General features: G+C 39.3%; 1 protein-coding gene across 4 annotated transcripts in view; it reads left to right on the top strand.

The window, feature by feature from the left end:
* The window catches only part of LOC130926990 (contactin-associated protein-like 5), a 376,038-nt gene that overhangs the window by 248,002 nt on the left and 100,433 nt on the right, over window positions 1–27,603 (top strand). For all 4 annotated transcript variants that reach the window (XM_057852402.1, XM_057852401.1, XM_057852404.1 and 1 more), the window contains 3 exons: window positions 784–890; window positions 22,835–22,954; window positions 26,495–26,695. In XM_057852402.1, the coding sequence (XP_057708385.1) occupies window positions 784–890; window positions 22,835–22,954; window positions 26,495–26,695 (428 nt within the window). The remainder of the gene's footprint in view (window positions 1–783; window positions 891–22,834; window positions 22,955–26,494; window positions 26,696–27,603) is intronic.

Raw genomic sequence — 27,603 nt, 5'->3', positions numbered from 1 at the left:
GATCAACAATGCAGGCTGGGTATTGCAGAGAACAGCAGACTTAATCCATCTGTCTCCTGAGACAACGACAGAAATAGTTTGTAATTAAGCTGCCATCGGATAGCGCCGTCGTATCTGGCGCTTCACTCAGTGTAAAGCGAATGAAACTGTTTGAAATCACAGATGTGAGCTCTAATCACGAGAAAAGGTGTCAATCAAAAGATGTGAAAGTTACTCTTTGAGGCGCAATCCAAAAGCAGCTGTTTTGGTGTCAAGGTGAGAGGAATTCTTTTAACAAGCCTCAGCCTTTTACTGAAACCAAACAAGGACAACGTGTGAAATATTGTGCTTTTTTTGGCTGTGTTCCAACGGGGAGAAAAAAACGGGTGATAGCCAAGAGGGATCCTGTGGACCTGATGCCAAGGCCAGCGTGAGTAAACAAACAATGGAATTTATGCTCAGGAGAACAAAGGAACTGAGCAATAATTAATCAAATGATAATCATTTCAAAAACAATGACTATATGAATTCCCAAGTGATTTCTGAATAAACCTGTGATATTTTGTAGGATATATGCCTTGTTGAACTAGTTTACCATTTTCTCATGGACAGTTAATAATCCATTTTCTACACCTTATCCTGCTCAGGGTTGCAAAGAGGCAGACAACCAACGATACATTCACGCAACCTGTTTAACTGGGATCTGGAAATCAATCAGTTTTTGGAACAAATATTAATTAAGCTCTAAATGTAGCTCAGTGCTAACAAAATTTTTCAATGTGTTCTTGTGGTGTTGTGTGGCAGGTGTGTTCCCAACAAGTGCGAGCATGGCGGCCTGTGCTCACAGACATGGAACACCTTCTCTTGCGACTGCTCCGGAACAGGATACTCGGGGGCAACCTGTCACGACTGTGAGTGTTGCTTTTGTTTTTGTCGCCTTCCTAGCCACCTGCTCAGACTTGCATTCCCTTACAGCGGTATTGGAACAGTGTGGCTTTATTTCCACTATAGACTAAAAACTAAAAAAACTAACTGGGTTTTACATCAAAAGGCAAGGCAAGGCAAATTTATTTATATAGCACAATTCAACACAAGGCACTTAACATTGCTTTACATCACATGAAGATCATAAAAATCAAATTAAAATCAATAGAACGTAAAAACAAAGACAATCGAAATAAGAAATAAAATTATACATAAAAATCGCATTTATTTACGAATAGAATGAAAATAAATAAATAAAACAAATACTACTACTACTACTGCTGCTAATAATTGAAATCAGCAATGGAGATAGATTGAAATATATAGACAGTTATGGACATGCAGTGTTAAACAAGCGTTTTTAGCCCTGATTTAAAGTAGCTAACAGTTTGAGCATACTTCAGACCTTCAGGTAACTTGTTCCAAAGGTGAGGAGCATAATAACTAAATGCTGCCTCACCCTGCTTGGTTCTTGTTCTTGGAACATACAGGAGACCGGTTCCAGATGACCTGAGGGGTCTAGATGTTTCATGGGAATCAAACCAATCAAGCATGTATTTTGGTCCAAGGCCATTAAGTGTTTTGTAGACGAGCAGTAGTATTTTATAGTCTATCCTTTGACTCACTGGAAGACAGTGTAACGATTTCAAAACTGGTGTAATGTGGTCCAGTTTCCTTGTATTTGTGAGGACTCTGGCTGCAGCATTCTGTGCTTGCTGCAGCTTCCAGACTGATTTTTTATCAAGACCTGTAAATATACCGTTGCAGTAGTCCAATCTGCTGAAAATGAATGCATGCATAAGTTTTTCCATGTCTTATTGAGTCAGAAGCCCCTTAATTCTGGCTAGATTTTTTAGGTGGTAATAAGCGGATTTAGTGACGGACTTTAGATGGCTATCAAATTTTAGGTCTGAGTCAATAATTAGGTTTCTGACTTGATTTGTAACTGCAAGTGACACTGTGCTAAGGTGCTTGCTTATTTTTGACCTTTCCTTTTTGGGCCCAAAAATGATCACTTCTGTTTTCTCCACATTTAACTGGAGAAAATTCTGGCACATTACATTGATTTGATGAATGCATTTACTCAGGGAGACTAAGGGACTATAATCATGTGGGGACAGAAAAATGTAGAGCTGTGTGTCATCTGCATAGGTGTGATAGGAGATGTCATACTGTTCCATAATCTGAGCTAAGGGAAGCATCTAGATGTTAAATAAGAGTGGTCCAAGAACTGACCATTGAGGGACTCCACACGTGTATTTGGTTCATTCTGACTGATGGTTTCCGACTGACACAAATAAATCCCTATCATGTAAATAAGATGTGAACCACTGAAGAACGGTGTCAGTAAGCCCTATCCATTGTTCCAATCTGCTGAGTAGTATGTTGTGATCAACCGTATCGAATGCAATCAAAAGATGAATGGAAAATTAAATATCAACATTCCTGGTAATACATCTAGGTAATAACATACAATAATATAATATTCTGTATCGCTATCTATGAATTAAAGCAATATGTATACCAGTAGCTGATGCTGGTCTCAAAGTGCGTCCGTCCGTCTGTGAATGCTTTGTGACAGTGGAGGGGCTCAGCAGCCCCTGTTGCTCAGTAGGGAATAAAAACTTGAGTGCCAGTAGTCAATTCTCCAAACAGAAGCAACTACAAAAAAAAATTGATTAAAAAAAAAAAAAAAAAAAAAAAAAAGCAGAAATTGGAAGCTACATTTTTCACTCGTCGTTTCTAACAAAGAAAGTGTTATGGTTCTGGTTGAGCAGGAGACCCAAGCGCAGATAAGGGAGGCAAGGTGGCAGTGGTAACAATAGTTTATTGCAGAATATGAAGGTAGTCTGGATCTAGTCTGTGTCCTGATGATCAGGCTGGCAGTCGGTGAGTAAGCAGGTGAGCTGTCCAGGCAGGCGTGCAATGCAGAATCTGTAAACAAAGCGAAAGTTAGCTGAATAGAAGCAATACGATTCTTGGATTAAAACTAACACTAGAGTCACAAACTCGTGGAGTAAAGTTGTTGATCTGGTGATGAAGTGAGGCCAGGGTCTCAAGTAAGCTGTTAACGATGATTGACTGCACCTGCTCCCAGGTTCACCTATTTTTCCAATCCTGCAATCAAGATACACACACACACACTTGTAGGAGGAGCAGGGCTCAGGGGGCAGGATTCCTAACAAAGTGTTGCGAGGATGATTAGGAAAGTGTCAGATAATGCCTGCCATCAATGTTAATAAGACTAGATCACTGATTCGCTCGTTTCGCTGTTAATCAAAAATGGATTCAGCCTCAGACAGATCAGAGAAGCAGAGCGTCTGGGCTAGCCGAGCCCCGCCCACTGCCCATAGACCCCCCCCAGAGACGCATAGCGTCCGATGGGTGGGATACACCCATCCTTTAGCCAATAACTTGTCTCATTTTGCTGTAGTGCTGTACTTCTCAAATAGTGGGGCGCGTCCCCCCAGGGGGGCGCTGAGCGATGCCGGGGATGGCGCATGTGACCTCGGGGAAATATACTTTTTTTTGCCGTACGAGAATAAAGTGTACTTTCACACCCACTCAGTAGGTGGCAGTGGCGCTCTCATTTTCAGTATTTTTGAACAGAATAAGAACACACAGAAAAGAATACAGTCGGACACGAGTAAAGACCAGTCTGTTTACTGTGTGTAAAGATGTTTGCAGTGGACAGCAGGAAGTCAAATCAATTAAAACGTCATTTAAAGACATTAGAATTTAGAACCCAATCGAATTGATAGGCCGCTTGATTGTTTTTCAGCGAAAACGTGCCAAATATTGCCAGCAATCGTCTCATTGTTAATGTTACAGCAGTAAACCAGCATACACTGTTAGCATGCTCAGTGCAAAATAACCCAACACAATAGCAAAAGAGCTGATACTGCCTGCAGCAAAAAAAAAACAAAAAAAACTGTCCCTCTATCCAATGACACTGTCATTTGAATTCATTATTACTGATTGATTTTATAAGTTTATAAGTTTTAATTTCCAGTATCAAATAGTCAAAAATGTACCTTGAGTGTATTTTAACAGTTTGGATGTGACTTTTTTTATTCAGGCAAACTGATGCGCCTTCACTCTTTTCTGTTACAGACAAAACAATTGTTAATGTTAATAAAGGTATACTTTATTCTAAGTTGATTTATATTAATTTTTCCCTTCAATTTGAAAGGACAATGTTATGAAGAGGTGTACTTTTAATAATAATTTTCGAGAAAAATGGTACTATTTACAGTGGCGGCAGAAAGTTTGGGCGGGGGGGTGCGAAATATTTACATCTTCGTTGTAACAGAAAATAATTGAAAAGCACTGCTGTAGTGGAACAATGCACTGTCAACTCTGGAGACGCACAACTACCAAGCTGCTTAAAGGACTGAGAAGCTGCGCGAATGAATGAAAAGCAAACCGCATCGCAACCAGTGACAAGAAGCTAATTCTGAACAAGAGTTGAGCGTGTTATAGCGCATATTTAGTCGATGACATGTACACACGACACTATACATTTGATCTAGTGCTACCACGATTAATTTTTTAACTCCAGTAATTTGATTAGAAAAAAGCTTCGAATCAAATTTTGATGTTTTGAGTATTTGTTTAATTAGAGTGGCGTTATAATGGTTTGTTTTGAAAGTGTTTGCATTTAGTTTTATTCATTTGGGTTGATACACTGCCCTCTAGTTGCAACAGTGAATATGACATAACTCATTTAACACGGCTAAATCCAGCTGCTACCTGTTAAGACCAACATAAGCTAATGTTTTTTTATGCATCTGTAATTTAGTTTATAGCTATATTTAGCTGTTTTTTGTAGAAACATGTGTTTAAATGATTTGTTAAAAAAATAAACATTTTTATAGCATTTAAGCTAGCGGACTTTTGCTTTGCAAGTTAGCCAGTTGTTCTCTTGTTGTACTTAGATCCTTATTCATTCAATTTTTAATACCATTTTAGGCTAAGCGCAGTGTTTTTAATGTATTCTTATTTATTTTATAAGTGTAATTCATGTTTGAAAAAAACACTCGGAAATTTTGTGTTCGCATTTAATGCTTTTTTGGAAAGGGCAATCTTAGCAAGCCATTGTTTTACATCTCCCAATTCCTCGATTATTCGAACTAACTAGTTGCTAGATTAGTCGACTGTTATGCACTTTCTCAATCTAAGTACATTTAAGGCCGATGCTTGAGTGGAACAACACTTTATTCAGTGTGCTTCTCATCACATGTGCACATGACTCATCCTTAGGTTCCTTTTTACCGTAATACCACACCCACAGGAAGCGCACAACTATGGCAACAGCAGTGTGACATAAATATGTTACATCGACTACTAAAATAAGTGATAGCTGCAGCCTTAATTTGATCACTTATTTTTTGATATTTTGGGGGAAGCTCTGCTTCCCTTGCAGTCTTAGAGCAATCACCACTGATGTATACATCTGATGTGGGGGGCTGTGTTATTCCTTCAACAGCGAAATATTTGTGACAACAAGTCCAGATTATACTCCACTGACAGAGGTGACTATTCTCTCTTCGTTGGTTTGTCACCCAGGCAATAAATATCATTATACTTTTTACTATTCTGACAGTTTTGTTGTTGTTTTTTTAATGTATTTATTTATTGAGATCATGTATCATCACCTTGACATTTGCCATGTAGATAGATGCCTGTATCTCCTGCTCCAGAATACTGATTTACTTATTTTTATACTGGCAAACACAAACCTCTTTTTCTTTTCAATATGTGATGGGACATGACAGACAGGAGCATCCCTTGAATTAAAAATAGGCAGAAATGAGTATGTATTAAAAGCACGGCCGCTGTGGATGACAGGTGAGAATGGGTGTATCATCATACTGAGAGGCACACATAGTTTACATATTTTAAATACTGATATTTCAGGTCTTATCTGCTGCTCGCTTTGGAAGTGTAAACTCATGTGACCTCTAAAAGCAAAACTTCCTACCAATGGCTTCTAGTGAAAGTTAGGATTGTGGCTAAATTCATGCATCCCATTCAGGGGCAAAATAGCTCAGTTTGAAAAATTCTAAAAAAATTATTAACAAAGCTCTGCAATTGGCCGGCAACCAATTCAGGGTGTACCCCGCCTACTGTTCATTTTTATAAGGGATAGGCTAGAGCACCCCCGCGATCCTCGTAATGATACGCACCTTGGAAGACGAATCAAACAGAATAACCGAAGCCTATCTAATATTGCACAAAATTAGAAAACACATGGTTAGTGCTATATTTGCAAAGGTTGTGATATTCTGGATTTGAGGTCATAAAAAGCTACAGTTAAAGAAAAAGCTTACCGTAAAGTATAACAACATTATGGATACATTTCACAGCCTTTGATGATGTCACACATTACAATGCTTTGAACAGTAGTGGGTGGGTGTCATTCAGTGTTAGTTAGTCAGTCTTATGAAGGCCGACTTACAGTGCCTTGCAAGAGTATTTGGCCCCCTTGAACCTTGCAACCTTTCGCCACATTTCAGGCTTCAAACATAAAGATATAAAATTTTAATTTTTTGTCAAGAATCAACAACAAGTGGGAAACAATCGTGAAGTGGAACAAAATTTATTGGATAATTTAAACTTTTTTAACAAATAAAAAACTGAAAAGTGGGGCGTGCAATATTATTCGGCCCCCTTGCGTTAATACTTTGTAGCGCCACCTTTTGCTCCAATTACAGCTGCAAGTCGCTTGGGGTATGTTTCTATCAGTTTTGCACATCGAGAGACTGACATTCTTGCCCATTCTTCCTTGCAAAACAGCTCGAGCTCAGTGAGGTTGGATGGAGAGTGTTTGTGAACAGCAGTCTTCAGCTCTTTCCACAGATTCTCGATTGGATTCAGGTCTGGACTTTGACTTGGCCATTCTAACACCTGGATACGTTTATTTTTGAACCATTCCATTGTAGATTTGGCTTTATGTTTTGGATCATTGTCCTGTTGGAAGATAACTCTCCGTCCCAGTCTCAGGTCTTGTGCAGATACCAACAGGTTTTCTTCCAGAATGTTCCTGTATTTGGCTGCATCCATCTTCCCGTCAATTTTAACCATCTTTCCTGTCCCTGCTGAAGAAAAACAGGCCCAAACCATGATGCTGCCACCACCATGTTTGACAGTGGGGATGGTGTGTTCAGGGTGATGAGCTGTGTTGCTTTTACGCCAAACATATCGTTTTGCATTGTGGCCAAAAAGTTCAATTTTGGTTTCATCTGACCAGAGCACCTTCTTCCACATGTTTGGTGTGTCTCCCAGGTGGCTTGTGGCAAACTTTAAACGAGACTTTTTATGGATATCTTTGAGAAATGGCTTTCTTCTTGCCACTCTTCCATAAAGGCCAGATTTGTGCAGTGTACGACTGATTGTTGTCCTATGGACAGACTCTCCCACCTCAGCTGTAGATTACAAATAAAATGCATTATTATTATTATTATTATCTCTGCAGTTCATCCAGAGTGATCATGGGCCTCTTGGCTGCATCTGTGATCAGTTTTCTCCTTGTTTGTTCCACTTTACGATTGTGTCCCACTTGTTGTTGATTCTTGACAAAAAAAATTAAATTTCATATCCTTATGTTTGAAGCCTGAAATGTGGCGAAAGGTTGCAAGATTCAAGGGGGCCGAATACTTTTGCAAGGCACTGTATACATCCGCGTCAGACCTACGCCGTCAAGGAAGAATCGAGTTACGACCCTACGCCGTAGCCTGACGCGCGCCTCTCGAATTTTCTAACCTTCGCGTCACCTAGACGTGTATGACGTGGCGAAAACGGACTGTGATTGGTCCGCTCAGACTGTTGTTTCCGGTTTACCGCGAAAACACCACCATTGTAGAATAGAATCAAACATTATTTTCTACACGCAAAAATGGACCAAGCCGACGGGAGTATCATCGAAGAGCAAGTCTCGTCAAGACATTATTGTGATTGCCAAATGGCAAGGTCGGCGATTGAAAAAAAAAAAAAAAAAAAAAAAAATGGAAGAACTACCGAGACGTGGGTGTTCGGAATCGAGTGGCCACACGAAGCGGTGACCCAGTCGGCCAAAAACTGCCAACTTTTTATCACTTTATGTCGTATTTTTGGTTGGTGCACTTCATCATTTACTGTGTACATTTGTTTGCTGTGAGTCTGTGACTTATTTACGTGTCACACTTCAAGTATATGAAGAATAAAGCACAGATTTGGTGTCAAAAGAGTTGTTTTGAGTTTGAGAGTTGCTTTAATTTTCAATAACAGACAGTTCACACACACGATACATCATCACTGATTGAGCGTGCCTCAGTGCTTTTCATGATAACGTTAAAATCAAGGCTCCCAACGCAGTTTGGGAAGTTCCATAGACGCCAAAAATCTGATATGGCTTCCCACTGGCTGGTTGTAGGACACGGCAAACAAATCGGGCTGGAGGGCTTTGCAGACCTTGAACGCAGTGCTCGACGCCAGTTTGAAGCTAGCCGCCACAGCTAGCTCTCTCCACCCGAGTCTAAAATTCTCTGTGCAGCATCAAAAGTCGGCCAGACCGCCTCGAAACCGTCTTCTGCTTCGCCTGCCCCTCAACATTTGTATGTTCAATATTTATTCAGTGTTGATGAGCAGAATATTTACTTTCAAGAGTTCCATCTTGCATTGTTTATTTTTTTCTCCGACTAGCGGAAGTAAACAAGCATGCCCCAAAACCGTACAAATATAACGCCACATCCCTCTAGTGGCTTGGCGGTGAATTACAGAGCAACGCGTTCCCTCACCGCAGAACTATCGAATGTCGAATGACGCCGTAGTCGCTGCACCATCACCGCAACGCGGGAGTATAACTCAGGCTTTAGTCTTTTGGACGATAAAATGTATTAGTCTTGGGCTAAGTTCGTACAGCAGGTCTTAATGCATGAATCCAATTTTTTCGTGTTTTTCCGACTCGAGTGAGGCATTAACTTGACGGTCTGAACGGGACAAGTCGCATAGAAGTGGACCATTTCAAATCCGATCTGGGTCACTTTCGTATGTGGTCTAAATCCGATCTGGGCCACATTTTTCCAAAATGTTGCGGCGGTCTGAACTGTCAAGTCTTCCAAATCGGAATTCATGCAGCAATTACGTCATCAAAGAGCAAGAGACAGAGCGCTACTGTAGTGGTGCAGCTGTGCGTTAGCGCTTAGCTTGCCTTGAACACGGCTTTTGGGGTAGGGACAGGCTTGACATCAGTCATAAAAAAATTAAATAGGTTGAGGATAACTCTCAGAATGCTCGTTTTTTCCCTGCTCCATTTGAGCAATATTTCAAGATTGTTTACTGGCCGAGAGTCGGGGCAAACTGTCCATATGTGTGTGTGTCATGCACGGACACTGCGTGACTGCTATCGATCCATCTAAACTTTGAATATAAGACTAAACAGGGATTATTTATGTCTGATATTCGTGTCCTCTTTTTGGAAATCAAAATATGATCACCACTGAATGGCGTTGAACCAGCATGTGTAGTCATTTGTTTTGATGCTCCTGCGCATGGGGGTCAGCTTCCTCAGCGCATCTCGGACTGCGAATTAGTTCGTATGCGTGATACCTTAACGGGCTCAATGGACAAAGGCCGTCTGAACTGGCACGCCAAAAAAACAGATATGACAAAAAAAATCAGATTTGTGTATTAAGAACTGCGGTATGAACCTAGCCTTAGTCATATTTTAGTCATCTCAAAATGTCTTTGTCTAGTTTTTGTTGACAAAAACTCATGACTAATTTCGTCTAGTTTTAGTTGACATTCACTCAAAATGCTTTCAGCTGTGAAATTAAATTTCAACTATTTTGAATGAACATTGACAGACGAGCACATATTCTAGCGTAGGGGTCTCCAACTCACTGTGAGTCCTGGTTTTTGTTCCAACCGATCAAGTACCGACAACTTAACCAATGAAGTTCCTACTAAAACAAGCAGCACCTGACTGCAATCAACTGATTACACTTGTAAGACACCAGATTGGTGTAAAGGTGCCGTCTTGTTTTGTTGGAATGAAATCCTGCCCCCACTGAGGCCCTATGTGGAATATTTTGGAGACCACTGTTGTAGCGTCTATCTACAAGTACAACTCAGTGATCATACACATTCAGCAGGAAAACAGTACTTTATTTTCACATTTTTATTTTATACCCACCTGGACACCAGGAACTGTACAGTAAGTAAAAAAAGGTGTTTGAAAGTTTAAAAGGACGCCCGCCATTTGCATTAGCATAATGCTAACGCAAATGCTATGCTAATGCTATGAGTTACATTTAGTGTGTGATGATCACTCAGCACAGACCTTTAAAGGCAAGAGAAACATTGCATATCACTCTGGGCAAGAAAATGAATCTTACGGTGTCTGCAAGCCTGCGACACACTGGTGAGTCAGGAAGGTGGAGGGATGCAGCACGTAATGAGTGACACAACCAGACACTGCTACGATGCAGGCTAACTACACAAAAAAATGTCACACATTGTGAACATGTGGCGTTAACTATTGCACATTTTCGTCTTGTTCTTGTCTCGTCAGATGAAAGCCATGAAACATAGGGTAAATCGCCAACAAAAAACAAGAAGATCTACTTCTGCCACCCTTAATAGTAGGAGCCACGTCAACGCAGGCAGGTGCTGCCCCTTAGAGGTCGGATGGATTCTCTTCAAATTTGTCCTGTGAAAAATCATAAAAACTGGACATTTTCATGAATTTATGAAACCCAGCCGGACGCTCCGGAGAGCACGTGATAAGAGGGCTTGTCCAGGCAAAAGAGGACATTTGGTCACCCTAACCTAAATAAGTAGGGATTCATGTTTCCATGTACTTGTTGGAAGTAAGTACGTGAGGAAAATGATCGTAAATAAACGTGTTACCTTATACAACATGTATGCATATATGGGTAATGCATGTAGCCCGGCATGGTAAACCTACATATGTTAGGTTCATACCATAGGTCTTAATGCACGAATCCGATTTTTTTTTCGTGGTTTTCCAACTCGAGTGAGGCATTAACTTGACGGTCTGAATGGGACAAGTCGCAGAGCTCGCCACAATAGATTTAATTGCTGTGGAAGAGATGCTAAAGTTTTTGCCAATAAATAGCGTGGCCCCAGTGAATGCCTGTGTCCACTCCACTCGCTTGTCTCTGCCTCTTAACTCTCAATACACATAAAACGGCACCATTGTAGTGTGTTTGCGGCAATGCGTGAGTGGGTCGTTCCGCGCATGCGTTAAATTTTTTAACGTGATTAATTAAAAAAAAATATGGACAAAACAATGGACAAAGGCAGTCTGAATGGGCACGCCAAAAAACAGATATGACAAAAAATCGGATTTGTGCATTAAGACCTGCAGTATGAACGTAGCCTTTCTTATGCGGTTTTAAATCTGATCTGGGCCACCATCTACTGACGGTTTGGCAAGAGATTAGACTGCAATAAAAGGAGTTCAACAAGGCGTTCTAAGACGTGGCTCCATACACCTTTCTGTAAATTTATCTCCTTTTAACGTCGATCATGTGTCTTCTGTTGTATATTGAGTTATACAGTGCCTTGCAAAAGTATTCGGCCCCCTTGAATCTTGCAACCTTTTGCCACATTTCAGGCTTCAAACATAAAGATATGAAATTTAATTTTTTTGTCAAGAATCAACAACAAGTGGGACACAATCGTGAAGTGGAACAACATTTATTGGATAATTTAAACTTTTTTAACAAATAAAAAACTGAAAAGTGGGGCGTGCAATATTATTCGGCCCCTTTACTTTCAGTGCAGCAAACTCACTCCAGAAGTTCAGTGAGGATCTCTGAATGATCCAATGTTGTCCTAAATGACCGATGATGATAAATAGAATCCAAATGTGTGTAATCAAGTCTCCGTATAAATGCACCTGCTCTGTGATAGTCTCAGGGTTCTGTTTAAAGTGCAGAGAGCATTATGAAAACCAAGGAACACACCAGGCAGGTCCGAGATACTGTTGTGGAGAGGTTTAAAGCCGGATTTGGATACAAAAAGATTTCCCAAGCTTTAAACATCTCAAGGAGCACTGTGCAAGCCATCATATTGAAATGGAAGGAGCATCAGACCACTGCAAATCTACCAAGGCCCGGCCGTCCTTCCAAACTTTCTTCTCAAACAAGGAGAAAACTGATCAGAGATGCAGCCAAGAGGCCCATGATCACTCTGGATGAACTGCAGAGATCTACAGCTGAGGTGGGAGAGTCTGTCCATAGGACAACAATCAGTCGTACACTGCACAAATCTGGCCTTTATGGAAGAGTGGCAAGAAGAAAGCCATTTCTCAAAGATATCCATAAAATTTCTCGTTTAAAGTTTGCCACAAGCCACCTGGGAGACACACCAAACATGTGGAAGAAGGTGCTCTGGTCAGATGAAACCAAAATTGAACTTTTTGGCCACAATGCAAAACGATATGTTTGGCGTAAAAGCAACACAGCTCATCACCCTGAACACACCATCCCCACTGTCAAACATGGTGGTGGCAGCATCATGGTTTGGGCCTGCTTTTCTTCAGCAGGGACAGGGAAGATGGTTAAAATTGACGGGAAGATGGATGCAGCCAAATACAGGAACATTCTGGAAGAAAACCTGTTGGTATCTGCACAAGACCTGAGACTGGGACGGAGATTTATCTTCCAACAGGACAATGATCCAAAACATAAAGCCAAATCTACAATGGAATGGTTCAAAAATAAACGTATCCAGGTGTTAGAATGACCAAATCAAAGTCCAGACCTGAATCCAATCGAGAATCTGTGGAAAGAGCTGAAGACTGCTGTTCACAAACACTCTCCATCCAACCTCACTGAGCTCGAGCTGTTTTGCAAGGAAGAATGGGCAAGAATGTCAGTCTCTCGATGTGCAAAACTGATAGAAACATACCCCAAGCGACTTGCAGCTGTAATTGGAGCAAAAGGTGGCGCTACAAAGTATTAACGCAAGGTGGCCGAATAATATTGCACGCCCCACTTTTCAGTTTTTTATTTGTTAAAAAAGTTTAAATTATCCAATAAATTTTGTTCCACTTCACGATTGTGTCCCACTTGTTGTTGATTCTTGACAAAAAAATTAAAATTTTATATCTTTATGTTTGAAGCCTGAAATGTGGCGAAAGGTTGCAAGGTTCAAGGGGGCCGAATACTTTTGCAAGGCACTGTATGTGTACACAGAGATGCAGTATATTGTATAAGTCTTGTAATTGTTCTGCGTTCGTTTATTTGGTTGAATGTTAGTATTATATTCTAAGTAGCAGTGTTTCTTATGAGTTTTTTTTACGCTAAATACGTATATAATGGCAACCTGTTGACTTCTGTCGGAGATTTGTACTGGCGTGATCTGTAAAGTCCCGTTTGGTGTCGCATCGTTGCGCTGCCGATGATTGTAAACTTTTATAGCAAACTTTGATTTTGCCTCGACTCCTGGTACTCGCTAACAGAGTAGCTATCAGCCCCGCCGCACTAGGCATTATGGGCAATGTAGTTTTGAACTGCTGCGTTTGGAAACATGCTGGTTGAATAGTTTGTCAGTTTTTTTTTTTTTTTTTTTTTTTTTTAATTGTTTGATTATTTTTTAGGAAGAATCAAGTCTGTTGATTAATCAGTTGAGTGAAAAAAATATTTCCATATAGTATATTATATATACTATATGGCAATAGGCCTATGTTTTTTCATTCAACGAAACTGAATTTTTCTATCCAGACAGAGGATGGAAAATTCAAGTATCTCGAGGCCGGGCCGAGTGTCCTCTTTTTTGGAAATCAGAATATGGTCACCCTAATTTAGGTAGTTATTCATTTGGAATAATTTACCTTTTACCCCATTAAAAAACAACAACAACAACAGCATTATTTTGTGAAAATGCCTATCATATCCCAGTTTAAAGGAGAAAAATAGCTCCTGGATCAACATCAAAAATCACCTCAAGTCTTCCCTGGCTCAATGCCACAAGCTTTCATCCTAATCCGCTCAGAACTTTCTGGATACACCTTGTTAAAACAACAAACAAAGAGATTCATGCCAAGTGAATGTAAATGTAAAATCTTCTTTTGATTTAGAAGCTACCCAGCAGAGTATACAGCCATCACAGGTAAACATTAGCATTACCTACTCTTAGAATGAACATGTCCCATTTTGTACTTTTATTATATGATCATATTCCAAGAAAATGTTTTCCCTTTTAAGTGTACTAGATTTGGTAGCAATATTAGGCGTGCTTGGATAAGCAAGGTAGCCAGGTCGAAATAGGAGAAACAGTTCTTAAAATGACACGTTTTTCGACACCACAATAATGTAAAATTACAATGTAGAGTTAAGATGTTCTCAAAGGTGGCATTATCCTCTTGGTGTAAATGGTGGAAAACATCAGTGGTGGTCAAATAATTAACTTGAATAAAATATTGTAAAGATTTTAAGAAAACTATTCAGTCCAGGGTTCAGTCATGAGCCACATCTGGCTCTTTTGATGAGCGCATTTCCGGCATCTTAAGTGTCAAACTGGCTGGCTCACTTGATATTAACAAGCTGTGACGAGCTGCTTCTGCATTGATACGTGGATCTTGGACACTTCAATCGTGCGTTGCAATAACATGCTTAAATATGGCGCGCATTAGTGGTCGGCTCGTTGCAGATTGCAGAGTTGTGGTTTTCACATGAAGTAAATATTTGCAACTCTTATTTTAAATAAGAGACACTTTTGAAAATCATGAAATCAGATATTTCCCATCCTGCTTGAAAACTCAGTGCAGGTCAGCTAAAGGGCAGGCGTGAAGTCTCAGATATCATGCACTCACAAAAATGAAACATGGTATTTATGCAAGAACCTTATTTCAAGTGGTTTCACACAACTGCTTTAAAAAACTATTAAGTTATGTAGTTAAATGAAAAATGCCTAAATGATTTAAGTAAGACTAAATTACTTGAACAAGTTAAGCAATTCCTATGCTAACCTTTTACATGCAAAATGTGTAACCGTCTTTTGTTTTCTTGCAATAGGAGTGTTCATTTTAAATATTAATTGTGATGTTGTTAATATTCTGGATGAGTTGGGGACGCTAGTGCCAAACATGCGCCTAATTTGCAATTGTACCCTGCTGTTGCACTCAAGAGAGGTAGCAGAGGGACTTTGCATCCCTTGAGTAAGTACAGAAGTCAGGCTCACTATTATGTGTGTTTTCAACCGAATACACTCCACCTATTTACAGACACCACTACTTACAGCCGTGGTGTCACTTCGCCCACAAGTCTTTGCGACTGCTTTGTTTTCTGACACCTGCACTTAAACTGGGTGTGGCTGATCAACTCTGCTAGTACATTTAACTCTGCCAGGGGTGTCTGTATTCAACTCACTTAATTATTAACCCATAATTTTCAGACTATAAACCGCTATTTTTTCCCCTCATTTTGAATCCAGCGGTTTATAGTCCAGTGCGGGTTATTTGTTGATTTATTTGGGTTAATGGGTAACACTTTATTTTACAGTGGCGTCATAAGACTGCCATAAGACCATCATAATTATGACATGACACTGCATAGGCAACAATGAATGCTTGTGACAGATGTCATAAACTGTCACCTGGAAAATTTTGTCACTAACTATGTCCAGCTCGGATCTTTTACATCTATTTAAAAGTGACATAATTTGACACAAAATGATATCTGTCATAAGCATTCATTAATGCTCATGGCAGTGTCATGTCATGATTATGATAGTTTTATTGTTACCAAATACCATAACTAGCATTTAATGAAACAACTGGATACGTAACTGAAGAAATAACTGGCACAGAACATGAACTTTTATTATTAACACCTATAACGCTGCAGTGCATGCTAGGAGGCATGTTGGAGGAAAACAGTGTTGAAAGCAGGTGGAGCGGTGATGGCCAAATTAAGCTTCTTGAAGTAATGAAGCATTGCAGCCAATTGGTTCAAAGCTTCATGGTGGTTCATTTGGTCTTATGACAGTCTTATAATTCCGCTGTCAAATAAAGTGTTACTAGTATCTTTCGGTGAAAATATCCCATAATACAGTGAAGACAGCTGTGGCTTATAGTCCAGTGCGGCTAATCTGTGGACAAATGTTGTTTTTCATGTCAAATTTGGTGGGTGGAGGCTTATAGTCAGGTGTGCCTTATAGTCCGAAAATTACCGTAATTGACACCCGCCAAGAGCGAGTGTTAAAACAACACCCAAAATCAACACCAATCAATTGAAAAATAATTTACACTCAAAAATCAACTCCACAGATTTTGCTGTGTACGGCAATTCAGAGGGACAAAAGCTGGGGTGAAAGTGTGCGGGAACGGTCAGGAACGTAGTTCCGGTCTAAGATTCAGGGCCGGCAACTGTCAAAACGCTATGTTAAAAAAAAAAAATACAAAGCTGCCACACATGCATTTAATCTCAAAGAAGAAAACAATGTACCAACATCAGATTTACATACACAAGTGTTAACAACAAGCATAACAAAGTGTTTGTGTAGCGTAATCCGTTTCCACCGATATTTATTTTAATTTTATTCCGATATTTATTTATTTTATTCCACGGACAGCATGGAGGTTTCCCCAGCTGCTGCAGTTATCTGAGTCTGACGATGACGAGTCACGTCAATGTGCAAATGCACGCAGCAAAGCAAAACGCCTGGACTCATTTATCCGTTCAATTGGCTGACATACTGACATGTGATCACCAGATAGTTAGTTAGTTCTGATTTTCTGAAACAGCAAAAAAAAAAAAAAAAAAAAAAAGGGCAGCGCAACAGAAAATTGATCAAATCTTTTAGAGCAAGGAAAGAGTTAAGGTGACTTATTTGTCATATTTAGCTTTATTTGCTCTGATTAGGAGGTTCAGAACATCTTAGCTGTTAATGTGCACTTTGGACTTATATTTGTTCATTTATGTTAGGCTACTTATTAGTTTCCTTATGATTTAAAAAAGTCAATGTTTGCACGATCTTCAAAATATATTCCATTTCACTCTGCATAATATAAATCATTAGTACTTATTTTTCTGAATGTATGTTACTTATATCTTTATTATTAAAAAACACAACAAAAAATAAATGTTTACATTATCTTCTATTTTAATACAAATCCTATGTTCTTAAGTAGTTAAAATTGAGATTTGGCATTTAGTTTGTGAGGAAAAGAGGGAAAATAAAAATTAGGAGATGGAGGTTGGGTTTATAGTTGTTTTGGTTAACATTTCTTTTGCAAAAATTTTGAATGAAAATCAGCTTTGTATGTGTTATAGAAATAACTGACCAAACAGTTTTATTTGCATTTCAGTAGTCCACCCCCCCCCCCCCCCCCCCCCCCCAATAAAAAATACAATTCCTGGCTCAGTGGCGACCTTCATGTCGGGGAGTTCCGGCAAGAAATTCTAACGACTTTCACCCCTGGACAAAAGTCATACAATTTGTGCAATCGCGTTACGTATATATTAAGCAATGTTTATTGATAAGTCTTTTAATTGACTCTCTTACATAATAAATACAACAATGGATTCAGTAATGTGTAAAAACTCAAAACTAATGTGTATATACAATGAAAAACGCCTATCTAAAAGTTTTTTTTTCCAGTGTGTGTGAAACCACATTAGGCTTTCATTGTAGTTTTTTCAAGATTTATTTCAATTAGGTTTTTATTGTAGTTTTCTCAAGATTTATTTCAATCACAACACTGTGACTGCTCGCAAAAGCGAGGACCTGCCTCGTAAAAACATAAAATGTGGGTACACAAACATTGGAGGCATACCTGTGTATTTCATATTTCATGGTATGTCTTTAAAAAGATTGAAAAAAAAGCACATATGTTAGTAGATCATTTTCCTTACCCTCTTTTTTTTCCCATATACTTCAAGAAAATGGGACCCTACCGTTCAAAAGCTTAGAAATTAAACTAAGGCCACATTTACACGACAACAATTTTACGCAATAAGGCAAAAGTGGCGTTTTGCTGTTATTTTAATTCCGTGTTTATACGACCATTATGTGTGGGGAAAACTGCGTGTACAAGGATACCCAAAGTGCATGAAACCTCAGACTGTCTGTGTGCACTGACATCATTAGTTTCTTCAACCCCCTCACTGCCAAATATATTGGAGAATTATCGCCACCTACTGTTCCGGAGTACGGAAGTCAGTTGTCACTCAAAACTCACTTTTGCGTTGTCAACTATTTCGATGGCGACGACAGGGGGGGGAGCGTTTTCTAAATGTCCACTCTGGAAGGCGTTTTTTTTTTATTTTGGGGTTCTCAGCCTCCCAAAACGCCATCGTCTTGTAAACGATAGAGCTCTCTAGAAAAGTTTTTGCTTTGCGGTTGTCGTCTAAACGGCCCCTAAGATTAGTTTTCAATTCCTCACCCACTTAATACTTCAATATAGGTGTCAGATCTAAAACAAATTTAAAAAATAATTGCGTAGTATAATTTCCCTACAGTTCAAACAAGGCGTCTTTAAAAGTGAGAGGTAGTCATTGTGCTAGTTGCGCACACTAATCATGGACTAGAGAAAGAAAAGGAAATTTCTCAGAGCAGTTTAGAAAGAAAAATTTGACAAGCGTGTCAAAGATTGAGGCTATGAGACCTTCTCTCAGTAGCTTGAGTTTCCTATGAATACAGTTGCACATATAATGAAGGAAGAGGTTCAGAAGATGAATGAAAGAATATAATTAAGGAATTCTCGAGACTGCTGCCAAACTTCTTGGATGTGGCGACAGTATTAAAAATGATGACAAATTCAAGGGATGGATGAGACGAATGGTAACAGAAGCGGCCAGAGCACCCACCAAAGAAATTTAGGGTAAATTTTTAGGTCAAAGTTCAAGAGTGGACAGAACACACCACACGTTGTTGTCATGGGGAACAATCAAGGAGGACACCACTGCTGAAAAAGATCATAAAACAGCAAGACTGGAATTTTTCAAACTGCATGTTGACTAGCAAAAATCTGACCCTGCAGAAAGACAAATGTGCAACTTTTTACAAGACACACTTGTTCTATGTACACATTGATAAATGAAGTATTCTAAGAAAAGTAAGCTATACTGCATGTTCTGGGGGCTGCTTGGGTGCATCTTGTACAGAATTTCTAGGTTCTGTGCAGGTTTCAGTTCGTTGCAAGTTACGGTACAGTGATGCCAGTAATAGACATGTGCCGATTACTGGTTTCAAGGTATAACGTGGTATGAAAACGTCAAGGTAACAAAATAGGAAAATGTTTCCGTCATACCATCCCTAAGGTATTAGCTATTTTTTATGTCCCAAAAATGCAAGGAGAAAACCCTCGCTTGCAGCTGCAAGGCTCAACCCTCGCCCACCGGTTGTTGCTCAGTGTCAGTGGGCCTGTGCTACACCATGGCTGGCGGAGGTGAAACTCCTGAACTTTTCCCCCGTTAGTTCCCTCGTTAGTATGGGAATACTTCGGCAACAGAAAAGTTACAGACAGCCGCCGCTTAGAGGAGGAGGGTTAACCGACATGCAAAACATGTTGGCGGAGGGTGGCTGCCAAGGAGGCAGTACCTCCAGTATGATTTTGCATTTATACAAAATTAAAGGTTAGGGAACATTAGCCACGTTTACATGCTGACTTTTATTCATACCGATTCAAATCATTCCGAATGGAAATTTCAGATCAGCTGTTTACATGTCACTTCATCTATTCCGATCCAGCGTTTACATGTGACTGCCTTTATTCCGAAAGGACGTTTGACAACTGCCGTCTGACATGCGCAGATTAATCAAAACAAAGCGTCACGTTGCAAAACATGGAGATCGATCGTCGGAGTGCTGCTGTTTTAACTTTAACCCACTTGTTGTGTTTGTGGGGTCGTATCCGCTTCTGCTGTTTTGCTCTTTTGCCTTGTAGTAGCCGGTTTTCCACCGGTTTCTAATCTGGTCAACGCTCCGGTCTATTCCGGCTTCGTGTAACCTCTCGTGAACTTTTTTAAATAGTTCACTGTTCCTCGTTTTACGCCCGTCTAAGCTTTTAAAGTTTGAATTAAATACAATCTTTCCGCCGGACTCCCAATTAGGTGCGCTGTGCTTGGAAGCCATGTTGCAAGTGACGTTACTTACGTCACAAAGTGACGTCACCACGTCAGTACGGAGCATGTGCAGAAAGAACGCAACCAGACACCATTCCGCTTCCTTGTTTACATGATATAATTTTACTTCTAATCGGTTTGGGAAAAGGAATATTCCACCCCTGTGAATCGGAATGAAATTCCATTCAGTTTGGGCCTGTTCATTCCGAATGAGGTGTTTATATGGAACACATTTATTCGGTTTGAACAAATATTCCGATTGTAATTGGAATATTTGGCTCCATGTAAACGTGGCAATTGTCATGAAGGTTTCCCACCAGCTACAAGAGTTAACTCCAGCGTGTTTAGTGTGTCTAGCGTTGTAAAACCTGGTGTTTTTTTCTCTTTGGCAACTGTCTGTATTGAGAAAGAGAGTGTGTGTATAATGTAAAGATGATACGAGTCACACACATGCTTTTTATGGAAAATAATTCAATTATCTTTATTCTGATGGTAATAATATTGAGCTGTGGCTGTGGGTTTAGGCTCACCTAAACGACTGTATTTATTTTAATTTTATTTAGAACATTTTATGTATTTTCATTTATTTTGATTTAATTTTATACCTATGTTCCAATTTGCTAATATGTTTTGAAAAATAAAAATCCTCTTCAATGGATTTTTTTTTTAAACCCAGATATCTCAAAGAAACACATTTTAGAGCTGTAAATGCAATACCGTGATACAGTGAAAGTGTGATATTTTGGCTTAAAATTAACATACCATCAGAATATCACCCCGACACATGCCTAATAATAAGTATAAAGCATAGACTTTTAAAAAAAAAAAAAAAAAAAAAAAAAGGGTGGTGGAGAACACACCTGAAGCAGCCACTACAAAAAAACAGACATACAGTGGGGCAAATAAGTATTTAGTCAACCACTAATTGTGCAAGTTCTCCCACTTGAAAATATTAGAGAGGCCTGTAATAGTCAACATGGTTACACTTCAACCATGAGAGACAGAATGTGGAAAAAAATCCCAGAAAATCAGTTTGATTTTTAAAGAATTTATTTGCAAATCATGGTGGAAAATAAGTATTTGGTCTATATCAAAAGTTCATCTCAATACTTTGTTATGTACCCTTTGTTGGCAATAACGGAGGCCAAACGTTTTCTGTAACTCTTCACAAGCTTTTCACACACTGTTGCTGGTATTTTGGCCCATTCCTCCATGCAGATCTCCTCTAGAAAAGTGATGTTTTGGGGCTGTCGTTGGGCAACACGGACTTTCAACTCCCTCCTCACCCCGTGGCGTCAAAATGATAACAAGAACGGGGAGCAAAAATCCCAGAACCACACGGGGGGGACCTAGTAAATGACCTACAGAGAGCTGGGACCACCGTAACATAGGCTACTATCAGTAAGACAATGCGCCGCCAGGGACTCAAATCCTGCACTGTCAGACGTGTCCCTCTGCTGAAGAATGTACACGTCCAGGCCCGTCTGCGGTTGCGCTAGAGAGCATTTGGATGATCCAGAAGAGGACTGGGATCATGTGTTATGGTCAGATGAAACCAAAATAAAACTTTTTGGTAGAAACACAGGTTCTCTTGTATGGAGGAAAAAGAATACTGAATTGCACCATACCCACTGTGAAGCATGGGGGTGGAAACATCCTGCTTTGGGGCTGTTTTTCTGCAAAGGGACCAGGACGACTGATCTGTGTAAAGGAAAGAATGAATGGGGCCATGTATCGAGAGATTTTAGGGTGAAAATCTCCTTCCATCAGCAAGGGCATTGAAGATGAGACATGGTTGGGTCTTTCAGCATGACAATGATCCGAAACACACAGCCAGGGCAACAAAGGAGTGGCTTTGTAACAAGCATTTCAAGGTCCTGGAGTGGTCTAGCCAGTCTGCAGGTCTCAACCCTATAGAAAATCTGCGGAGGGAGTTGAAAGTCCGTGTTGCCCAACGACAGCCCCAAAACATCACTGCTCTAGAGGAGATCTGCATGGAGGAATGGGCCAAAATACCAGCAACAGTGTGTGAAAAGCTTGTAAAGAGTTACAGAAAACGTTTGGCCTCCGTTATTGCCAACAAAGGATACATAACAAAGTATTGAGATGAACTTTTGGTACTGAGCAAATACTTATTTTCCACCATGATTTGCAAATAAATTCTTTAAAAATCAAACTGATTTTCTGGGATTTCTTTCCACATTCTGTCTCTCATGGTTGAAGTGTAACCATGTTGACAATTACTGGCCTCTCTAATATTTTCAAGTGGGAGAACTTGCACAATAAGTGGTTGACTAAATACTTATTTGTCCCACTGTACATAGACATACTGGAGAACATAGACAACACTGGAGACAGGAGAGAGATGTGTGTTCTCAGGATGCAAATACGGACAATATTTTTGACTTTTTGACCAAATATCCCAATATTGACAAAACTGAGTTGTCTTTAATTTAGTGGATATACAGTATTTAATATAATAGGGATAATACAATAAAACCGAGAAATGTGATCTTTGAAAATTGTGGCTTGTGCTTATATGAGCTTTACAGTTTGTGATTGTTGGACTATGGTTCATTTTCAAGTACTGCATATAAAACCATCAGCAGCATCACCCTCTTTAAATTCACTGCATAAAGACAGAGGTCAGCCACAAAGTAACTGTTGAAGAAATGGATCCAGAAGCTTGATGAAATTATATCATTGCTATAAAGTCCTTGTATTATTTTTTATTTTTTTTTTATTAGAAGTTGATGTGACAATTAAAGTTGAAAATTGTTCCACCTTTTCAGCCATCTACGAGTCATCATGCGAAGCCTACAAGCTGACAGGGGGCTCCTCGGGCTTCTATTCTATCGACCCGGATGGCAGCGGGCCCTTAGAGGCCACAAATGTGTACTGTAACATGACAGGTGAGTGCTCCCAGGATTCGGACGACACAATTCCAGTTAGCAGCTTTTCAAGTAGAAAATAAATATTTTCAGAAAAGAATGTAAATAAAACATCTACAGTAAATCAGGGGTGCTCACATTTTTTATGCTTTTTTTTTGGGTCGCCTTGAAAGCTCAGGCTTATGTGTTTTTTTTTTGTTTTTTTGTTTTTTTTTATCCAGTACAATCCAACTTTATTTGTAAGCTATAAGGTTCTATAGCACTTCCCAAAACAAAACATAATTATGCCTTTTTTTTGCCTTAATTTTTTTATTTCTATTTTTTTATTTTTTTATTTTATTATTTTTTTTTTTTTTATGCAGAGATCTACCCACACCCCGCGCCTCTGATTAAAATAAATATTACCTACACGTCATGAAACTACTTGTCCTGAAATTGAGGTATCCATCTCATTATGTTGGTATCAGTCAGGATCAATATAAACATCGGTATCACCATTATACTTGAATATGTCCACCCATCATACAAATCTAAACTTTGCAAAGTTGGATGTTGAGCCAGGAGGTTGGATGCCACCCTTTCTTCCATATTTTGTGTGTTCTTTTGTCTCTGCTCTACATGAAGATCCCTCAACTTGACCTCAATTACAAATACATCCCGGATGCAAATAGCTCTCAGCGTGACGACCTGATATGCATAATCATGAAGTGAGTGGGGATTTTCTCTGAAGAAGAGTAAACACCTCACGTACCATGTATTGCAAGCTCAGTTAAGATGGACTACTCATCTAATTTACTGAACAAACAGAGGATCAGTTAGTTTGAAATATTGTTTGTTAGCTATTTTCTTTTGTAGTTTTGGTGAGGAGGATCGCGATGGCGGGGGTACTGACAGGTGCAGAGGGGAATTAATTAGATTTCGCACGGATGGTAAATGTCACCGAATGCACAGATGGGCCTCTTCTGTGATGCTGAGATATTCCTGCATTACAAACCAACATCATCCTTCAACCCTGAGTGCAAGCACTTTATGGTGACATTCACTAAATATATCCAGAGTGATAAACAGATAAAACTAATATGATTCAGTTCTGTGGAAGAACGTGAAAAGGACTACGTTTCTAACTTTGTACATGCTGAAAATAAGACGTGAGACTCTTTTCGGAAAAGACCAACTTATTTCTGAGAACTATAAGTAACGTGTGTACACCTGTAACATTGATCACCATTGAAATAATCAGGTACAGGGGTCGGGAAGCTACGTACGTCTTGTGAGCCATATTTGGCTCTTTTGATGAGTGGATCTGGCTCTCTACCAACCCGTAATCTTAAATGTGGTACCGGCCGGCTCGCTTGACATGAACGAGCTGTGATGAACTGATGATCCATCCACATTGATCTTGGACACTACAAATGTATGTCGCGATACTATATTTCCATAGATAATATATATTTCCATAGACTCCATAATGTATTGACGGGACACGGGCGTGCATTGTTAGCCAAGCCGTCAAAGCTGACTGAGTGGAATCACAGACAGCTTTTTTCGTTGAAAATTAATGTGATAAAATGATTAAATCCCTTAATTCTTTATAGATATGGACGTAAAACAGTCTCGATTCTTGGTTAAAAGCAAAAAAAAAACTGCAGTTAGCATTTATTTTACGTAAATATGTCGAAGTACAATGCTAGCCTGTTAGTGAATGTAGCTAGCGGCCGCCTTATGTAAACAGAGCTTTTCCGGTGAAAATTCTTGTGAATAAATGCTTAAATCCCTGAATTCTTTATAGATATGAACTTGAAACAGTCTCGATTCTTGATTGAAAGCACACAAAAAAAAAAAATGTGCAGTTAGCATTTATTTGACGGAAATATGTCGAAGTACAATGCTAGCCTGTTAGTGAATGTAGCTAGCGGCCACCTTATGTAAACAGAGCTTTTCTGGTGAAAATTCTTATGAATAAATGCTAAAATGCCTGAATTCCTCATAGATATGGACTTGAAACAGTCTTGATTCTTGGTGAAAAGCAAAAAAAAAAAAAATGCTGTTAGCATTTATTTTACGTAAATATTGCGAACTATGATGCCTATGCAGTAGCCATATCGGCTAATTTCTCCGATTGATATTTTTCACAACGTTTCAAAATGCATGCATAGGACGAAAAATATGATACCGTATTGGCTCTAATATAAGACAGCCCTGATTATAAGATGACCCCTCTTTTTCAAAACTCAAGTTTGAAAAACGACTTTTTGAACACCAAATTATTTTTTATTCAGAAAATAATTACAGTACATCCGAAACAAATGATTATAACAATATACTTGAGAGAAAAAGTATGTTATTTTGCCTCATTCAAATCTTAATATCTGAACATTTAAATATGTAAACTAAAGTGCAATCACATTCGTAAATGAATGGCTTCTGGTTTTTGAAATGTAAATAAACTAATCTATTGTGATAAAACAAAAAAAATAGCTGCATTAACCCTCAAAGTGAAGTCTAACTGTAACTGTAGTCTTGAAACAAATCTGAATAAGGAAAAACATTACAATAAAATAATGCAAACTGGTTAAACTTGAGAGTAGCTTGAGATCTGTCATGACAAAACATCGCTTCAATGATATCTGGCGCCATCTAGCGTCGTGAATTGGGAGAGTAGCTGAGATCTGTCATGACAGAACATCGCCTCAATGATATCTGGCGCCATCTAGCATCGTGAATGGGTATAATGTCTAGACTGCGAATATAAGACAACCCCCTCTTTTTCAGTCTTTTTTCAATGCAAAAAACACTGTCTTATATTCGGGCCAATACGGTATATTAGATAGACAGACAGACAGATGGCTCTCATGGAATCATATTTTAAAATATGTTGGGTGTTTTGGCTCTCTCGGTCAAACGACTGAATAAGGAGATCAGAGTTTAGTTTTTTTTTTTACATTTGGACCTTTACCCACTTTAATGATATTGAACAGATTTATGATTGTTTTGGATGACAGCTTTAATCATTTATTGCGCAAAATGTAATTTTCCTGGAAAGAACCGAACCTAGTCAGTATTTGGAATGTTCAAAAATAATTGAAGAGGTTGTGAACAAATCTGAACATGCTATGCTACACCTCAGCCATATGCCATCCCGTGAGATTGGGCCTGGGTGAGAACCATTCACCAAAGACAATGTAATATACACCACAGCTGTCAGTTCACTCAACACCTCTCCCTGCTGGTAGTCGTTACAAGATTCATGACCAATTAATTTATGAGCGGACTGCAGAATTAGATGGCGCAACTGAGCCGAGTAATCACACTTGAAGGCTAGCGTTATAAAGCACACAGCTGCAGTGCGCGCAGGTTTGAAAAAAAAAAAAAAAAAAAAACACTGGATAGGAAGGTTAATTATTTAATAGTAATGACTTGGTGAGTCAGACCGGTCGCAGTGATTTAATTGTTGTTCTGGAACACAAAACCTGCTTCGAGAATGTACTATTTTAATAATGGGGAAATTTGGATGAGTTGTTTGAAACAGGCTCATGGTCTCATAATGTCTTTTTCTTGTAGAAGAGAAAGTTTGGACGGTGTTAGCCCACAACAGCACCACCCCAGTCCGAGTCCAGGCATCGTCGCTGCAGAGGCCTCACATCACGTTGCTCAATTATGGCGCCTCGCCGGAGCAACTGCACAAAATTGTGTCAAGGTCAGAGCACTGCCAACAGGAAGTGGTTTACAACTGCAAGAGATCCCGTCTTTTCAACACAAAAGGTAAAGACTTTTGTTAATCTGATTATAATTTGCTGTACTGTACTGTATGATACTGCATTTCTGCCTTGATACCTTTAGCCTTGTCTAAACAGACACACATGTCAGTCTATCATAATCAACTGGATTGCTATTAAATGCCGTCATTTGCGTTTTAATGTGTTGAACACAAGGGCGTAGGTTTGCATAGGGACGGTAGGGGCATGACACTACCAACTTTTAAGGGTTGCTCAAATTGTCCTCACCAACCTTAAAGCAACCTTATTTGCATTATATAATGAATTCAGTTATATAGGTAATTGAGATTGTCTTCCTATGTGTTGTAAGGATAGAATTGACCCTACCATTATGAAGTGAATTTATACATTCATTATGTTGATTTACATTGAGCCCTTTTCACTTGCTGAATGTGCCAGTCCATTTTTTCCCCTTAAACGCACATTTAATTTGCTGATGACTTCACCCCCTACTTTCAAACACACACACACACGTGCAATCACAGCCCTGACACAAATACAACATGCCGCCTCCTCCGCTCCCTTTGAGGATGAGGAATATAAGTTTTTCCCCACCAGCCGCAGCCACTGTATATAATGTAAAAAGATGTCAATGTTGTGGAGGTGGGGAACACACCACTAATGTTGCTACTGAAAGTCTAACCTGCATCAGAGTTAGCATAACATTCATTTGTGTGAATTTCCCGAACTCGAGTTGGAAGCTGCTTTGATAGAAATATCCTCCTGTATGCGTTTTCTACTGTTAACGTTAATTAGTCTGTGAGAAATGTAGTGAACCGAGGTTAACCCCCTTCTCCACAATTTTTTATTTTATTTATGTGGTTTTAAAGCAGCGTAAAGGAGCTTTCATTTTTTGTTAAGTTTGTCTGTGCTTGTAGACAAAAGGAGTACTGT

Source organism: Corythoichthys intestinalis, chromosome 12 (genome assembly GCF_030265065.1).
Source record: "Corythoichthys intestinalis isolate RoL2023-P3 chromosome 12, ASM3026506v1, whole genome shotgun sequence".
NCBI lineage: Eukaryota > Metazoa > Chordata > Actinopteri > Syngnathiformes > Syngnathidae > Corythoichthys > Corythoichthys intestinalis.
Note: the sequence above shows the minus strand (reverse complement) of the source record. Positions and strands in the feature narration are given on the sequence as shown.